Source organism: Tympanuchus pallidicinctus, unplaced genomic scaffold (assembly GCF_026119805.1).
Source record: "Tympanuchus pallidicinctus isolate F22 unplaced genomic scaffold, pur_lepc_1.0 scaffold15, whole genome shotgun sequence".
NCBI lineage: Eukaryota > Metazoa > Chordata > Aves > Galliformes > Phasianidae > Tympanuchus > Tympanuchus pallidicinctus.
The window spans coordinates 5,188,139-5,205,924 of NW_026294669.1; the positions used below are offsets into that span (position 1 = coordinate 5,188,139).

Consider the following 17,786-nt stretch of genomic DNA (forward strand, 5'->3'; position numbering starts at 1 on the left):
AGAAGAGATGACAGATATATGGACAGTCAGAGTTTTAATACCAGTTTACACTGGTTTCAGCCCAAGCCAAATTCCCTCCTTTTGTTGTTAAGCCTAGTGGTTCTGCTCTGATTCTTGTTATTGCTCCTGGCTGGAAGATCTTGGGGGTTTGGCACCTCACTGTTCACCTCTAAAGATTTTGATTTCTTCAAAGAGGAAAGTTCCAGTAAAAAGCTGAATGAAATGGTTCAGGGTAGGAATAGCACCTTCCCACCTTTACACTGCTAACACTGATAAGAAACTCCTGGGAAACACCTTTCTGATGATGTTTCAAAGGAAACTGTTTCCTCAATGGAAAGTTGACTCTGAGAAAATCTTGTCTGCAATTTTTCAGAGGAACAGTGGATTTCATATTAGTGTAATGGGTCCATAGTCAGTGCTACAAGTGGATGTTTTTCTTGCTCCTACTTTTTCTTATTTTGTAAAGAAAAGGCTTTGGAAGAACAGGCGAAGACATTTATCAGTAGAAATCCAATTGCTTTTCTCTGCTCTATCCTGTGTTGTTGGACTGATGCACTAATGTAAAAGTGTTACAAGAATTTCCACTCCCTAAGAGTATTGTGATACTTCTATACTTATTCATCCTAATTTTGAAGAAAACCAATCAAAATGTAGGTATTATTATTATTTGTGTATGTTTGGTTGCAGGTTTTTTTTTAACCAAATATTCCATTTCACTTAAATGGAACGATAAATGAAGTACATGTTTTTTTTTCTGAAAATAAATTCTGATCAGAAATCCCCAGCTGTTCCAATATACACTGTTTGAACACGGGACTCTTCTTTTTAGCAGTCTTTACTAATTGCCAGTATCTTCAAACCAAAAGGGGCTTTTCTATGTGGAGCTGCTGAACAATGACAGCCATTGTTAGGTGTATCTTAGGGCACTCTGTACCAGAGATGTATTACAGATGTGATTTTATATTAACATCTCTACAATAGCCTGGCATTTTCCAGTTAAATAAGGAGCTCCCGTGAAGAATGTCCACCTCATTTATGGCACAGCCCTAGTGCATACTGACTTGCAGGCAACTGAGATCCTGTCACCTGGCTTGGTGACAGAATGCATCGGAGAAGGGTGCTGCTGCAAATTTAATAGGGGAGTGCAGTGCCTAGAAGTTCAGATGGCTGGGGCAATGCACATGGCAAACCAGGAGCAAGAGATATGTGTTGAGCACCCTGAGCTTGTGTGCACCATGTCAGATTAGGGATCTCATCCAATTTCAACCCATTCCAAGCATCAACATAGTTCGATGGAACTGATTTAATTTCTCTAACAGGTTTGTTCAGAGCTTAAGCATGTATTCTCTGTATACTCTCAAAAATACAGAAATGAGTGGGTTTCTTCATCTTTTCTTTAGAGCATGAATGCCTATAGTTTGGCCCATCAGCTAATGAAATCCACTAGAGTTCTCCCACAAGGAAACTAGAAACTGAAGGATAAACGTGCTGAGTGTGCAAATTGCTCTCTGGTCTCCAGGGGCTGTGCAAAGAGAAGCATACTTCTGTATAATGATTTATTCTAAAAATGGCAGTTATTTCTCACTAAATGAAGAGCTTTGTCCTGTGAGTTATGTATACTGCTTCTTATATTATTTTCTGAGGAATGAGACTAATGAAAAAGAATGACTTCTGTTAACTGAAAGGCCTGTTGTACACTAGATAACTAAACAGAGGACAGTACCAACTCTAATAACTGTGTGACCATTGTTTATTTCTCCAAACTGGACACAATATGAGACAAAGTGCTTCCCATTTAGTTTCATTTACTTGAAATAACAGTGATGAGATAAAGAATAGTTGTTTGAGTTATCAAGATAAGTGAATGTTGTACTTTGGGTATAAAAATGTTGTTTGGTATTTATCCAATATATACAGACAGAGATGAGTAACAGGAATGAGAGCAGAGAATTCCAGAACTGAGAAGCTTCTTGTCCCTTTCTGTAGAATCCTTGCAGATGGATCTCGTGCTTGAGACTGCTAGGACTTGGTTAAAATCAATTATGTTGACCTCTTCCCCTCTTCTGAAACTGTAGAAAAGGTTGCAAGTTCCTGGACTTGGGCAGCCAATATCAAGAGAATAGGTATAGATCATGGGAGCAGAAGGAGTTTATTTTTTGTCGCTGGACAGGGCAGGTATTTTCTGTCAGATAAACCAAGCACACAGAAAAGCACAGAGGAGGGTTTTGGAGTGAGTAAATCCGTAAATTTGGGCTTGCAGAAAGAGTTATGCTATTAAATGATATGTCTTCTTCCTCTGAAGGACTCTGTCCTACTAACAAAGTGTATGTACATGCAGGGTCATGCTATCTTTGCCAGCCATGAATAATGAATCCTCTCTTGCCAAGAAAGCAACCCCAAGGGACAGCCTTAAAGATACTCCTCATAGGAAGCAGAAAGAAATAAACTCAGACTGTCATTTTCTAGATCAGTTTCTAATGACTGCCTGTGCTTAAAAAGGACAGTACAGCTTTCTGCTGGCTTGCAAAAAAAAAAAAAAAAAGTCGTAGTAGTACTCAGTTTTTGGGAAGAGACGCAATGTTTCAGTCTCATCTCCTTCCTGAAGTGATCCAGGTAGATGGATGCTTCCACATAACTAGAGAGAGAAATGAGTGATGGGATTTATCTCTTAAAACCTCCCTATCACCCAGCACTTCTGCATGTAGCTCTTAAAATTCCTACACCAACTCAGAAACCTGGGCATTTCATATTTGGAATAAAGTGTCAGAAGGTCGCATCTCTGGAGGCCTCTGAGTTATTTGCATTTTTACAATTATATTATCTCTCACTCTCATCCTCAAGTACAGTTTGCATCTGAAGCAAAAAGCAGAATGTTGCAAAAAGCTCACTGCTTTTCCTGCTGCCCTCCTGCCACATCTTCCACGTCTTTATGGGCTGCTCCAGCCCTTCCAGTTCCTGCAGCCTGTTCCCAGCCCCACAATGCCAGCTTGCTGAGTGGGATCTTCCAGGCAAACACTGTCTCTTTCTCGTAAAGGGGTGAATCTGAATATCTGACATGCGTATCCATTGAACAATTTTTGGCTGAGGCTAAACTGCTGTTGCCAGCTCCCAGCTGTGACTTTTGGCTGGTTTTAACTCCCCTTACTCATCTCTGCTGTTTAAAATGAATGCAATGCAAGATGGATTAGTGTAAAGTGTTCAGAATTGTGTTGTCTTGTTGTATAGACAATGAAGCTAATTGTGTTAAGTGTCCTTGACTTTCTGGGCAGTTTCTACTTTTCCTCTTACTGAAGCTAGTGGTGTCATAACTGAGAGCACATTCTGCAATATTTCTTTGCAGGTTCTCCATGACTTTAGTTCCCCATTATTTTAATGGATTAATAATTTGGAGAGGAAGGAGGTCTTTGTTATTTTTTGGTCTTAGGTGAGGCCTTCTCTTGAGCTGGGAGCTGGGGATTTGCATGTTATTGTCTCACCTAAAATTGTTTGTCCTCCGGAATTGAAGGGAGCCAAATTCAGCCCAGGGAAACTTTCTTGCCTGGGACAGTAAGATTTCATGTCATCTGTACCAGCAGTATCCACCTTCAGATTCTCCCTCTGGTTGAAACCTGCTTAAGGAGACAAAAGTTAAGGACATAAGCAAGCCAATCTAAGCATCCCTTTTCTCCTATGCAGTACATCTTGAATATCTTTCATTGGTACTTTTTTTTTTTTGCTAGTTACTTTTTTTTTTTTCTGTGTGCAGAAGACCTGTAATGGCTGGAGTGTTTGTGGAAAGCTTTCTCCCTTTGTTGCAGATTACTTTTGCTTTCCAGTATTTTCATTTAAACCCAATCTGCAATAGATTTCAGAAATTTTCTTGAATCCTTGTAGTTAAACATTAGAGTTACACATCTTAGACTCGTAGCTTAGGTTGTAGGCGATCTTGAAAATCATCCATTTCTACATCCATGCCGTGGGCTGGTTGCCACCCACCACATCAGGATTCCCATGGCCCCATCCAACCTGGCTTTGAGCACCTCCAGGGATGCAGAACCCACAGCCTCTTTGGGCAGCAGTGCCAAGGCCTCACCGCTCTTTCAAATATTTTCAGACACTTGTGTTAAGGAAATGAATGAAAATATCTTAGAAACAAAGGTTAGAACAACTGGGTTTGGAGTCTTAATGAACTTGAAGGAATATATTCTGAGGGTCAGTAGTATCAAAGGAAAGACTCCTAATAAGTTTGTAGAGTTGTAACTCAGGCCTGTGACATAGCTCATCCAATAAGACTGTTCTAAGCAGCTGTTTTTCAACATTTAAATCCAGAATCAAAATTAAGACAGAGCTTTTAGAAGGTTCTTCTCAAATAACCTATGGGTCTCAAAGAACCCAGTGGTAAATTTCTTCAAAGGGATGCAGTTAAAACAAATGAGCAACGCTTTGAAATCCTTGGATGTTCTGTGGAATGTTTTTAATGGTTTATTTACATTTTTAAAGGAAACTGTCCTCGTATTGATGTGAGTGGATTGTTTACAGACTTCTTATTACTATATCAGACAATTCACTATATCCTTGCTTAAACAAGTAGACACAAAATAATCAAACTTGACAAGTCAGAGAAAAGAAACACTGGCAGGTATGGAAAACACTGAGCAGTGGGAGGGGATACAATATCCCCTGAATAAAATGGCACAAATGCAGAGCACAGCATGTGATTTAATAGCAAATTCTTCATATCATGCTTTAGACTGACAGTATAGGTTGCCTTACAATTAAACACTGCTCAAAGGGACCCATGCTGCAACACTTTAAAATTAGGTAAAATTTAAGGGAAATGTGATTGAAAAGCACGAATGACTGAATTCTTTCTCTGTCATTTGCTTCTGTTTTCCAACCTTTTGAAGCACGCGTCTCATTTCTCACGAAGAGCTGACAGACCAAATGCTGTCAGGCTTTATTTCAGTAGCAAACGATGATTCTCTAAAATAGCAGGCAAAGATGCATCAACCCAGGACAACCTTTGGGACAGAGTGATTCTGTAACAGGTTTGCAGCAGCACAATCTAAAAACAAACTACTTGCATATGCGTATTTTAGCATTTTTATACTCCTCTCTGTAAAACACGATGTCAGATGTAAGTTGTGACTTGAAGTCGGTCTTGACAAGGTGATGAGCAGGCAGGTTTGGTTTACAGCCCCAGTTTCTGCAGGCTCACCTCCCACCACCCACCCTGGCGGTACGCGCTGTTCTCACCCTCTGCGGGTGCGTGTGCGCTGGTGTGTTACGGAGTGTGTAAATCAGAGCAGCTGCAGGGAAAGCAGCTGCAGGGACACATGTGCTCGGCTGTTGTATGTGTGGGGGGGTGAGTGTGGTTTGTGTGTGGCTGGAGGGCTTCCCTCTTGGAAATTCTGAGATTAATGACACGTTAAGCCCTCTCCAAGAGACTGGATTGAAAAGAAAGAGGAGAGAAAAAAAAAAAAGAAATTGCAACAGGCAGGCAGGCTAATGTGTTTTCCTGCAAAGTTTAGGACTTCAAAAGTTAACTTCTAAGCAACTGCAGATGCATGGATAAAAGCTGCCTTGGACACTATGCAGCAGCCCTTACCTTCCCACCAGCATCTCCAGCTTGTTGCCTGCCTCTGCTGGATTCCCCTGTTGGGCATTAGCAGTGAGTCAGCTCCATTAGGTAAGGATTTTTTTTTTTTTTTTACTTTTTAATTATTTGATAGTCATCTGGGAGACAGAGTTCACGTGTATTTTAAAACTGAGATGATCCTGTTTATATTTACTATTGAATGTGAGTTAGAGGGCTATTATTAGAGTTGCCAAAATAGAATGGAAGTAAGGTTAAAATAAACAGCTTCTAAGGTAATGAAGGAGGTCACAGCAACAATCAGGCATGCTTATGGCACAAAATGTTTATTGTCCCTTAGAGGAGGGTTGTGTGGTGTCTTATTTTTAATAGAGACGTTGCGAGCCTCTGAAGATTGTTACTTCTTGCAAAAAAATTACAAGAGATTTAAAGAATAATCATAATGTTGTCCCATAAATGAATCGTAAAAGAAGAAAAAGCTTTAAAATCAGAATCTATTCCTCTAACGAAAGGAGTGCACACACTGTATATCAGAGCAATGTTCCAGATTAGTTAATTACACATATAATAATATGCAGCTATATAGTCTCTGGCAGTAAAAAGTTCATAAGTAGTTTTTCTGCTACTCTGTGCATTAATTGCAAGGCTCTTTTCACTGTACAAGGCACAGGGCTCAAAGAGGACATAGATTTTACATACATAACTTGTTTATTCAGCTTTATTAATCCACTGCAAGAACGCATTGAAAATTATGTCAGATGTTATTCAGTCAGTAAAAACAGAGTTTAACCAGAGTTAAAGCAATCAATCAGACAAACAAACAAAAACAAGAACAAGAAAAGCCATAGGACCAAAGCATAGTGCTGTCATAATTGTAGGTATAGCCTGGGTAAATTTTGTGGAGGTACTCTGTCTGCATGGAAACATGTTGCAATATTTGTTTTGAATTTTAATTCCAGGAGAGTTTTGACTGGTTTTAAAGGTGTTTGTCAGCCAGCATTCATTAGCTCTATGAAGATAAAAACAATTTAAGGCGATCCTCATTTGAATATCAAAGGGTCACCCAGCAAGGTTTGCAGGACTGAACACAAGGCAAATGACCTTCTCGCCTTTATCTTCAAACAATGCTTTTAATTTCTGAATCCTTTTGAAGGGTTGCCAGCGATATGGAGTGTAGCAGCACCTTATCTGATAGAACAAGCTTTTCATCAAGGGGAAATGACCTTTTAACTCCTTGTAACAAAGTAACTGGTTTCCCACTGTATTTTTGTTACTGGAGGTATTATGCTTCAACATACTTATTAAGCTGGAAATACAGAACAAGAGTCAGAAAACAATTCACTCTCTCTGAGGTGATATAGAAGAGTTCTTAAGACTTTTTTTTTTTTTTCTTTCTCACTGTGAACTCGAAGAAAACTGCTCGGAAAAGTTTGCATTCTGACAGATTGTGTGGTGACATTATAAGGATATTAACAGAGCCATATGCTGTTTACTTTTGTACTCTGAGTATAACAAATCTGCTAATCCCATAAGAATTTAACTATGAATAAGGAGTGTCTGACCAAACAGCTTTTTGCAGATGCCTCATTAGGAGGCAGACGAAAATGAGAAAGACCGAGAAAGAACTTTATCATCTTCTGCAGTCTTATTTTAGGGAATGAAGCTCCCAGTGATTGCAGTTATTCATGTTATTTGGGGTTTTGCATCATTTCTTGTGACTGAAGAACAAGAAAGGGTTACCAATAACGTCCATAGCTGCTCTGGATAGAAGATTAAGTGAAGCATTAGGCAGAAAAGCAGAGTGAATCATAGATGTGGGAGGGTTGATACACCACAGTTTGCCAGACTTTTCTAAGATGAAATTCAGTAAATAAGTCAATCAAAAGAAAAAAAAAAAAAAAAAAAGGTGTTTTTATGGAGGTATTTTAGACAAAAATATCCATCTTAAAATAGATCATCAAGATGAAATTGTTCCCTGTCCCTTCTGGAGCCTTTTCATAGTGTATAATTGGAAAAGTTTTGAATTTGCGTACATCTCATGCAAAGGCACCAGCCTGCCATCAAAGCTCACAAAATCCACTGGAATTTTTGGAAAATTACACTGCCAGGTGTTGCATAGATGGTAAAGTTAGATACAATTAATTTTTTCCAACTTCACTCCTGGGGACTTTCCCCAACTCTGAAACATATAAGAATAATTGAAGCGTGTCCTGAAGTGAAGGAAAAAGAGAAGAGTTAGGATGGTGAGGATGGGGAGGCTGGGTGCTGACAGCTGGCATTTGCATTCTCAAATAAGCTGACTGATCTGATTTGATTTAAGAAAATAAATGAGAATAGTCTAGCATGGAAAAATTATCGGTGTTTCTTACAATGCTATAAACGCTGCTCTTGCTTTCCCTAGAAGAGCAAAATGGAAATCGGACTGTGTAATCTGCTTTGTGCACTACCCACAAGCAACTCATGATCTCATCTTTGAGCTTCTGCTGTAAAATCTGAGTGTTATGAACTTACCATGCTTTCAGCAAAAGTCTGATTGAGCTGGGAATTAAGCAAAAATGGGTTGAGCCAGGAAAATGTCTCCCCATAAGTATTTCAGATGGAGTGTTTCAAATTATTCAGGAGCTTTCTCACCTGCTGCATACACCTACTGCAGGAGGTAAACCCTTTGATTGGACTTCATTGTGGCCTTCCAGTACTTGAAGGGAGCATATAAACAGGAGGGAACAACTGTTTACAAGGGTGGATAGTGATAAGACAAGGGGGAAAGGTTTTAAACTAAGACAGGAGGGGTTCATGTTAGATATTAGGAGGAAGTTTTTCACACAGAGGGTGGTAACACACTGGAGCAGGTTGTCCAAGGAGTCATTTAAGGCCAGGCTGGATGTGGCTCTGTGAAGCCTGGTCTGGTGGTTGGCAACCCTGTACATAGCAGGGGGGTTGGAACTAGATGAGCATTGTGGTCTTTTTCAACCCAGGCCGTTCTATGATTCTGTGATCCCAAATGCCACTCAAGGTTGTGAGCAAGCTTGGTTAGGGACATTCCAGTGACTTAAAAAATTACACTAGGATTATTCTGGCTCTATGTCTTCACTCTATCCAAATGACATTTACAGCACTGTGCAACCAAAAAATACCCTGTTGAATGCTTTCTTAAAGTAAAACCAAGACTCTCAGGCTTTATGGCTAACAGGCAGTCAGAACAGCCAAAGGGTAAGGAACAACGCATGTTTCTATTCTGAAATTCTTTTTAACAATCAAAACATATTTTCAGGGTAATATTTACTATTCTCTTATTTAGGCTTTTGTCAATATTAGGTAACCCCATTGGCCTCGTGGCCTGGGATTAATCCAGTTTGTGGTGTTTGACTCAGGAATGAAATGTGTTCTTATCTGATTATGTGCAGTCAATGCAGAGCTAGTAACAAGGTTGTACAGTGATTTCTGTTTGCTGATAGCTTTTGCATTCCTCTCCTTTTTCACCTGAAAGATGACAAAGCTATCAGCACTGCTGGGATAGTGCTTTTATGAAGAAGATGAAATGGGGTGGCTGTTGCCATATAGGTTGGAGGAATCTCTTTAACCTCACAAGTATGTTTATGTCTCTCCTGCATAGCATCAGTATGTCCCCACTGGATGTCAGGGCTTTGGTGTTTGTTAGAGAAATGATTTTTAGCTCATACATTTGCCCTCTGATGTGATGATGAAAACTAATGTTTATTTTCAAAGTTATACAGGCTTAAAAAATCTGTTTGGTGTGAGAGGGCTGCTTCTCAAGGCTTTGCCTATTCCCACTGACCTGTGAAACACTCTTTAAACTTCTAAACAGCTATTTATTACTCTACCCTGCACTAAAATCAAGGATCATTTTATTAGACGCTGTTTACAACAGTGTAGGACATTCATGGACAAAATGTTTACTTTAATGGTCCGGTTCCTCAAAGTTATTTTGTCTCCAAATGCCAACTACTAAGAGGTATTGTATACATCTAACTTCCTTTGCAATCGATAGGAGTTGCAAGTAGTCAAGACAAATCAGTGTTTGTTCCTAAATTGACAAGACAAATTGCTGCACAGAGGAAGCATCATCATTCTATCTTACAGATGGGATAGAGACATGAAGTGGCTCAAGGTCATGCAGAAAATCCTTGGGCAGAACTGAGATCTGTACCAAGGCTTCAGGGGTCACAACCCAGCCCTGTTAACTGCACCACAGCTTATAACTGAAACAAAGGCCAACATGGGAAATAGGAGTGTAATAGAAATGCTGAACCTTTCTTCATCTTCCTTATAAACTCCAGTGGCTGTGCACAAGGAGACACAAAGCATTGCTGGTGTGTAAAAGATTATTCTTTTACATCATTGTCTCAAAGTTTGCTGGGGACACAGATGAAAAGTCCAAGCAAGTCGTGGGCGAGGGTTGAGAAATCCTTCGTCTGGAGATCTTCGATGGACATGTCCTGAGCAAGGGTTGTAAAATAGGGGACACAGATGGACAAGGCCAGGGGCCTCAAGAAAGAGATAAGCTGCAGCTTAATGGCTGTGAAGCGGTCTTTTGTGTGGGCTTATCTCGAGGAGGATGGCCATCTCAGGAGGTGCTGCACATGACACTCACTCAAGCGCCCAGGAATGTCATGTTGGCAGAAGAAGAAGGATAAAAGAGGAATTGAAAACCATGAGAACAGAGGTTTTCTGGCAACAGATTCCTCATGAAGAAGAGGAGGTTTCTGCCATGAGAAGCCTCACGACCTGCCTCTCTTCCTCTTGGACTTGCTCTGCACTCTACCATGATGCTGAAGAAGAACAAAGATGTCTGCCATCAGATTCCTCGCTACGGAATTCCTGTATCCTGACGGGCTCTACTCGAGTCCTGCTGCTTCCTCCCAGATTGGCTCTGTGATGACTTGCTGCTACCTGCCTGCTGCCCAAGAATGGCCTTGCTGTTGTTCTCCCCCCCTGCTGCTTTTGCATTGGACCTTTGAAATGTCTTGCAACAGGACTGCTACTGGATCTAGTGGTGACTGTCCCCGCTTTACGTGATTCTTGCTTCTTTCCTATCTTTTCTATCGCCTTCCTTCCCTTCTCCGTCTCCCTGATTAGGATTTATAATAACCTGGTTGGACCAACATTTGAATTGTTGTTTCTTAATCTCACGCTGGGCATACAGATATTGAAAGAACCTCATCTCCCTCCTATAATTTGGAGTGAGACATGGTGATATTTAAAGCTTTTAGCATGCTTCAGATGACCAAAACTTGAGATGTGTCGCGTTTGATTTCAGTCATAAAAAGGATTCAGTTCCTTCCAAGATGCTATATAGAACTGTTGAAGAGCACATCTGTAGCTAAAGGAAGTATTTCTGGCTGTATTAGCTAGCTTTGGAAACAGCTCTTTCATTCCAGTATCTTTCCTCCTTTTTTTTTTTTGTGTGTGTGTGTGTGAGACCTAGACTGGCTGTTCTGGCTGTGGAAGTGGTGACAAAGACCTTTGAGGTTATTAATTGGGTTTGTACCATCCCACTTTAAATAATTTGCTGAGAAAAGCTTTGAAAGCAGCCAAACTACTGATTTGTCTGACTTTGGCCTGCAAGTTTGTATTCATGGGCATCCCTATGTAAGTTCCAACTTTTTGTCTCCTGTGTTCCTGAGTATGCATCCTGCTGTTTCACAGGTGGGCATTCAGTGTTGGATGCTGCCAATGCCCATTACAGTTGACAGCATTGCCTTTTCCAAGCTTTTTAAGTTTTCTTCAAAGCCATGTAGTTTAACTTCAGTTATGACTTTTATTAATTTCGTGATGGCAGCTGCACTGTGTGTTTTGCCCTGACAAGAGATTATTCATGGCGAAACTAAAAATAATAATAATAAATGATTAGTTTGAGGAATATTTTTCATCTGACTTTGAAATACAGTTATAACCATGTGTTAGTGCGTGCAATTGTTTGTACAGCTATTCTGGAAGGAGCTTTGTGTGCTAAGCTCTTAGGAGATTTACTTAATGAATGTATGTACTTACTTGCTTCTTTCTGACATATATTATTTTGATTATTCCGACAACTATTACTTTGATTGCTGTATTCACACTGCATGGCATCTGCAGAGAGCAGTGAGGGAATATTCTACCTATTGAAAGGCAAAAAATTGATTGCCTAATATAGTTGAGGGATTGTAGTAGTATGCTCTGCTCTTTTTGCTGGTTTTATATTATTCATCGATTGAGAGCAAGTTTATCTTATTCCCCTGTTTTGTTCACAAAGCAGCTTCCAAGAGCTTGATAGCAATTTATCTGCATACTGGAATAATGTAATGCATCTCCTGTGGTAGCTGGAGCATTTTACAACTCAACTATCCCTTGGCAGCTTTGTGTGTTGACAGTCTCAGTAAATGGTCCCTACGTAGTGTGTTGTTCATGCCTCAGCAGCTCACCGGCCCTTTCAGCTTCCATAAACTAGCTGATGGATACCCCAGATTCCCCCATTCCTTGTGGAAATAAGAAATGGCATAATATTTCATGTTCTGGACTGGCAGTCTTACTTTTCCTGTATTTTTAACTAACTACTCGAGTTGCATTTAGCTTGTGTTTGCTGTTCTCAAAAGGCAAATGCCTATGGCTATAATCTAGATGACTGCAAAATGATGAGGGAGGATTCTCAAAGTTCCTGAATTAATGGTTCTAATAACTAACTTAATGTCAAATGTAGATAACAGTTTAAGATTTGAGCTAGAGCATTCCTCTACAAAAAGGAGTCTTTCTTATGTCAGCTCCTCCTGGTTTCTCACCTCAGTTTAAATTCATGTATTGATGATGTTTGACTGTCATGCAAACTTTTCACAGAGTTTTACCTTATAGCTAATGGTATGAAGAGAAAAAGGAGACAAAACTCAGTCGTTAGTTTATACACTAGCAAAGCTGACATTCTTTTATTTGTAACTGCATAATTAAAATTTCCTTTAGAATTTGCATTGGATAGAACTCATGGCATTAATCAGGTATGTTATTTTTTGATCTGGTCCAACTGCTGAAAAAGGCAGCTTTGAAAACATCTTTCAGAGATTATTTTTAATAGTCTCCTTTGTCCCTTTCTGCCAATTATTTGCTCTATAATCAACTATGACTATACTATAAAATTAGTTGACTGTGACTCAACCTCCCTCAGAACAGAACACGGATGCTTTGATTCACTCATGCTACCTTATTGTCAGCTCTGTATTTTCCTCAATGGATTAGAGATTTTATTTTTATATATTTTTATTTATATATATATATATATATATATTTATATATATATATATAAAAATAACAATTCCCAGAGCCATTTGCTCTGTTCTATGAATAGTAGTGCTGGGAGAGCTGGGGGTAGCTTGTGGTGTTCCTGGGCTGGAGTCCATATGTTTATCTTCGAGTTGTAGGATCTGTACTGGAATACAGCCAGTCCTGCCTTGCGGGTCAGTATCTCCCATAAAGCATTAAGACTCACTCATAGCAAGCACTCCTCATGGAGCTGAAGGTCTAGCATAGCCTTGTGATATGGTTACAAAGAGATTGAAGATGATGGCTGTGTGGAAGCATTCAGTCTTGAATGCAGAGGGACAAAGGTTTAAGGGGCAGGTTCCCTGTCCCTTGCCTGTGTTTGAGTGAGGGTACTGAGCCCATACAAACATTGTTCAGGATAGTTGAGTCTCAGCTGCAGGCTGTGAGCCCAGCAAAAGCTATACATCTCCCAGAGGAATGTTACAACTATTTTCTCCTCTTGACATGATTGCTTCCTTGCAATACAAATAGCTGTGATATAAATCATAAATCTAACTACCCAGCATCTTTCCTTCCCTGCTTTTTACTTTTTCATGTTTTCCCAATAACAGATATTCTAGTCAGGAAAATCACCCACAGTTATTCCTGCTGCTTTGTAATGCTTCTTACCCGGGAACATTTCTTGTTCTGTTTGCTATTACCTGCACTCCTTGCACGAGTGTGTAGATGCTTTCTTTCATTAATCGACTCCTGACAATATTATTCATCTGCTGTTTCAAAACAACTTCATCTTCTGTCTTAGGGCTGAGCCTGTGGGTTTTTCTCTCAGGAAGGCTGAGCACTCTCACTAGGAACTGCTGGGACAGAGGGGACCTTGTGCATTGTCCCCACTAGCCCTTGCAGCTCCAGGGACAGAGCATAGGAGGGCTCACACAGTCCAAGACCTGTTCTGTAAGAAGTTCCAGTAGATGGGCTTTGCTGGTTGGAAAAAAAAAAAAAAAAAAATCTGAAAAAATACTTGTATATACAAAGACTAGCTGGGAAACAAGCTGTCTTCCCAAGTCTAGTCTTTGTGGCAGTGTATTTTTCTTTTATTTTTTAACATGCTGGAAGCAGACAAATTTATTCTGGCCTCCATTAATCAGTGAGAAATCTCTCCCCAGCAGTGATGCACAGGGTTTCTGAAGGACTCTCAGTGAGTTTCTCAGATTTAAAACCTTGCAGCTGGCCAGCACAGAGGGATAAGCTGTGCCTTCCATAACCTTAACATATGCTAATACTTATGTTACTTGCAATGCAGCTAAACTGAACATAAAACTAAAACGTGGCGATGCTGAGAAAAGGTAGGACAGATGGTTATGGGTTTACAGAAGCAGAGAGGACGTTACTGTGGGCACCACTGTTATAAGTGTTTCATGTGATTATTGCTAATGTTAGTGCTGTAGCAATGCTGCAAGGAAAATTACGAAGGTCACCATAAATACCCCTCGCAAATCCAGCTATTAAACTCGATTTTTACTGCTGAATATCCTCCCCAGCTCACAGCTGGTACAGCCCAAATCTGCAGTGTGATCATCTGCAGAACAGTTTACAAACTGGGGGACTTCCCAAAGATAACCAACCTCAGGTTGGGTAACTGCTGTTGATCCACACAGGAAGTTTTTCTTCTATCTGATTGCTTCAACAATTGAAAGCAATTTAAGAATTTACTTTTCCACTGAGTCAAAATGGAGAGAACCCCAAAGCATTAACCGACGGCCTGATGTTTTTTAATCACTCCTGACAGGAAAGATGTTGTGTTTTAGTGTGTAGGAGCTGAATCAATCTCTTCTGTCACAGACAAGTGCCCTCAGAACTAGGCTATCAATTATGCCAGGGGAGAATATCTGTAGGCCTCTTATTTGAACTGTTTCACTTTCCATTAGTAATTAAATACGTCTTAGAACGAGGGCTTCAATGTCATTCTTCCATGTCTTTGGCTGCTATAAAGGTGTAAATAAGTTCAGTGGACCACTGGTTCATTCATTCTCTGAGTATAACTATATTCTTATGTATATCAATTTATACCAAAATTTCAGTTTCAGTGCATGCAGATAGACTGACCATTCAATTGATCAGTATGTGGTTTTGGTATAACCAACCACCCATGCACACAAAACTCCCTTCCAAAGATGAAACCTGCAACAACAAAAAGCAAAGGTGCTCTTCAAACTTGCAAATTTCTGTGACCATTTTTGTTAACAGCTTTTTAAATAATCAGTCCTTCAGGTTCTCTGTCAGACCTGGCCCTTATGAACATTTTTTTTCTTAAAGAATGAAAAAAAATAAGTGTATTAAATTTCAATACTGTCATATTTCAATGATATCTGATTGCAGAAAGAAGTGATTTATTCATACTTGTGCAGATTGTCAAACTTTTTAAATGAAATATAAGTCCTTTTCTGGAAAACAAAAAGCACAGAGTAACCTGCTTACCCTACTGCTTTGTGCTTAACAGAGAGAAAATGGGTATTTTGCATTAAGATAAACACAACTTAATTTGTTCTTCATAAAAATCACAGCCTCATGAAAGGGAAGAGAAGCTGTAATATGGGAAACTTGGTTTAAAGCTCCAGAGCTGGGGATAGAAGTTATCTGTTGGCACACAGCAGGCAGCTAAATGGAGCTTTTGAGTAAATTCTGTATAAAAGGGATGTGAATTGTTAAGCTTTTTGTTGCATGAACTGTTGCATTTAACCTCTTTGAGGCCTTGGGATTATTCCTGCTCCTTAAAACTACCTTAATTTCCCAAGTGTTGTCAGGAGCTAAAGTGCACTGTTATCTGTTACCATGTTTTTCAATTCTGGTAGAAATTATTGTTTCATATAGTTTGATTTTAAGAGTGCTTTCTGGCTTCCATGTGGGGAAAAGGCACTATATAGAAGCAACAATAGTACGAGGGGCAGTCTTGTGGGCTTTTTCATTAGCTATAAAAAATAGTGGGAAAGGAGAGCAATATCAGTTTTATTTAGACAGGAGGAGAAGACAAAGCACAGAAGGATGTGCATTTCTGTGCACCACCAGCAAAAGAAACCCAAGTCTCTGCTCTCAAGTCCTCCTGCTTTTGCTGCAATGGGCTTCAAACCACTGCAAAAAAAGTAGATGAATCTGGGTAAAAGAGGTGTTTTTCTCAGTTTTCTGAGAAATGCCCAATGGCCTCTGTGACTCACAGGGAAGCTTTGCCTTTGGGCAGCTCTGAGAAAGTATAAAAAAGGGCAGAGAGCGAGAAAATAGTGCTGAGCCAAACTCTGCCTTGAATGCCCAATGAACTTCACCTGTGCTATCTTATGAAATCAGAGAATCATGGAATGGCTTAGGTTGGAAAGGGCAGTAAAGATCATCAAGCTCCAACCCCTCTGCTGAGGAGTTGGTTGTCTCCAAGCAGCTCAGGGCCCATCCAACCTGGCCTTGAGCACCCCCTGGGATGGGGAATCCACAGCTTCTCTGGAGAGATATTTATTAATTTCACCAAAGCGGAGCAAAACATTCTTTTTACCTGAGCAGACTGTCCTTCTATAGACCCTTGGAGAAATCTCTCTGTAGTGGAAATGCTAAGTCACTGCTTGAAGCAGTGATTGAGCACCTGGTGGGAAAGCAGAGCCAACCCAGGGAGCTCAGGTGCAAGCGGTGTACCTGAGTGACTGGAAAGGCTAGAGCCAGGATCTGATCCTTCCTAGATCTCATTAAAGGGTTGGTAGTGGATGCAAAGATACCTTGCTGGAGATCCCTGTTTATCTGAGACCTTTTGAAGGTAAGCACCTTCTTTCCCTTTGTTCTGTACCCACTGTTGTTGTGTGAATCTACACTTCCTGCAGCCTGGGATATTGCTACTCTGCTGTCACTGTTGTATTTTCCATTTCATTACATCTCCCCAATCATTACTGTTTTGAAGCCCATCTAATAAAATTAAAATTCATAGGGCTATATTAGCAAGTATCCTATCACAAGGTGGTAAAACAGAACAGAGAGCATCTCATTTGAGTTTGGAGTAAAATTTCACATCAGAGTGTTTTTTCAGCAAGCAATTATATGACAGGGAAATTGCACACAGCCTTTTTTTCTCTCCTTTTACCATGGGCATGCTATAATGCCATTTTCATTAGGAGGAAATACCTGCTGTCTGTAGAAAAATAATTTGTCTTGGTTTTTGAAAACTAAATTATCCCCTACAGAAGATTAGCTGAAAAGCAGTGAGTAGACTTCTAAGCATTCCAGATTAAATACAATATTTTCTTCTTTCTGGTGACCCCTAGAGCTGTGTTTTGTGAGTGAGTTCAAAAGTGAGCCCAATGAGTTATTTATTTCTGAAGCTTGGATAAGGCATCTGGAAGATTTTATCAATGTGATTTTGGCCATAATTAAGGAAAATGGGAAATGAAGATCTAGAGAGCTTAGCGTCACACGGTTCATCTGAAACCCAAGCAAACCTGCACAGCAACATGTAATCTCCCTTCCCCACTCTGACTTCTTTTAGGCCTGCCATGAAGTAAGTGAATAAAATGAGGGCTATGACACCAAGGAAAAAGTAGATATTAAGGAGAAGTACATTGATATTATCACAGATATCTGGTGTACAGATCAAAACTTATTTCAAACTTACTTCAAATCCATTTCATGAAGGCGTATCAAGAGGAAGTCCTTCTCCCTGTTGCATGCCCACTGTATTCCTTGACTGTAAGGCATAGATTGTTGAACATGTAATTCCATCATGAGAGAGTGCTCCTTGCTGTGCACGCACTGCTGCATTATACAAAAGGCTTGGATTAAAAAAAAAAATGAGCCTCCAGCTAGCATTGCCTTGCTCCTGCAGTTGTACGCTCTCTCTCATACAAATAACAGTCATTCCTTCAACAGATACATTCCTCTTGCATTAATAACTGTAGAATGGTCTTCTGTGTGATGTTTTGGTGTTCTTGTGGCATGC

General features: G+C 39.9%; 1 protein-coding gene across 7 annotated transcripts in view; it reads left to right on the top strand.

Annotated features, from left to right (window-relative positions):
* Nucleotides 1–17,786, top strand: part of LOC128077358 (von Willebrand factor D and EGF domain-containing protein-like) — a 287,642-nt gene that overhangs the window by 118,545 nt on the left and 151,311 nt on the right. For 2 of the 7 annotated variants that reach the window (XM_052676475.1, XM_052676477.1), the window contains exon 1: nt 4,468–5,668. The exons of 1 other annotated variant lie outside the window; for it this stretch is intronic. In XM_052676475.1, the coding sequence (XP_052532435.1) occupies nt 5,572–5,668 (97 nt within the window). In that variant the 5' untranslated portion in view covers nt 4,468–5,571. Of the gene's footprint in view, nt 1–3,992; nt 5,669–17,786 lie in introns of those variants that run through there. 4 more of the 7 variants (XM_052676478.1, XM_052676472.1, XM_052676479.1 and 1 more) reach the window with 4 other exon arrangements.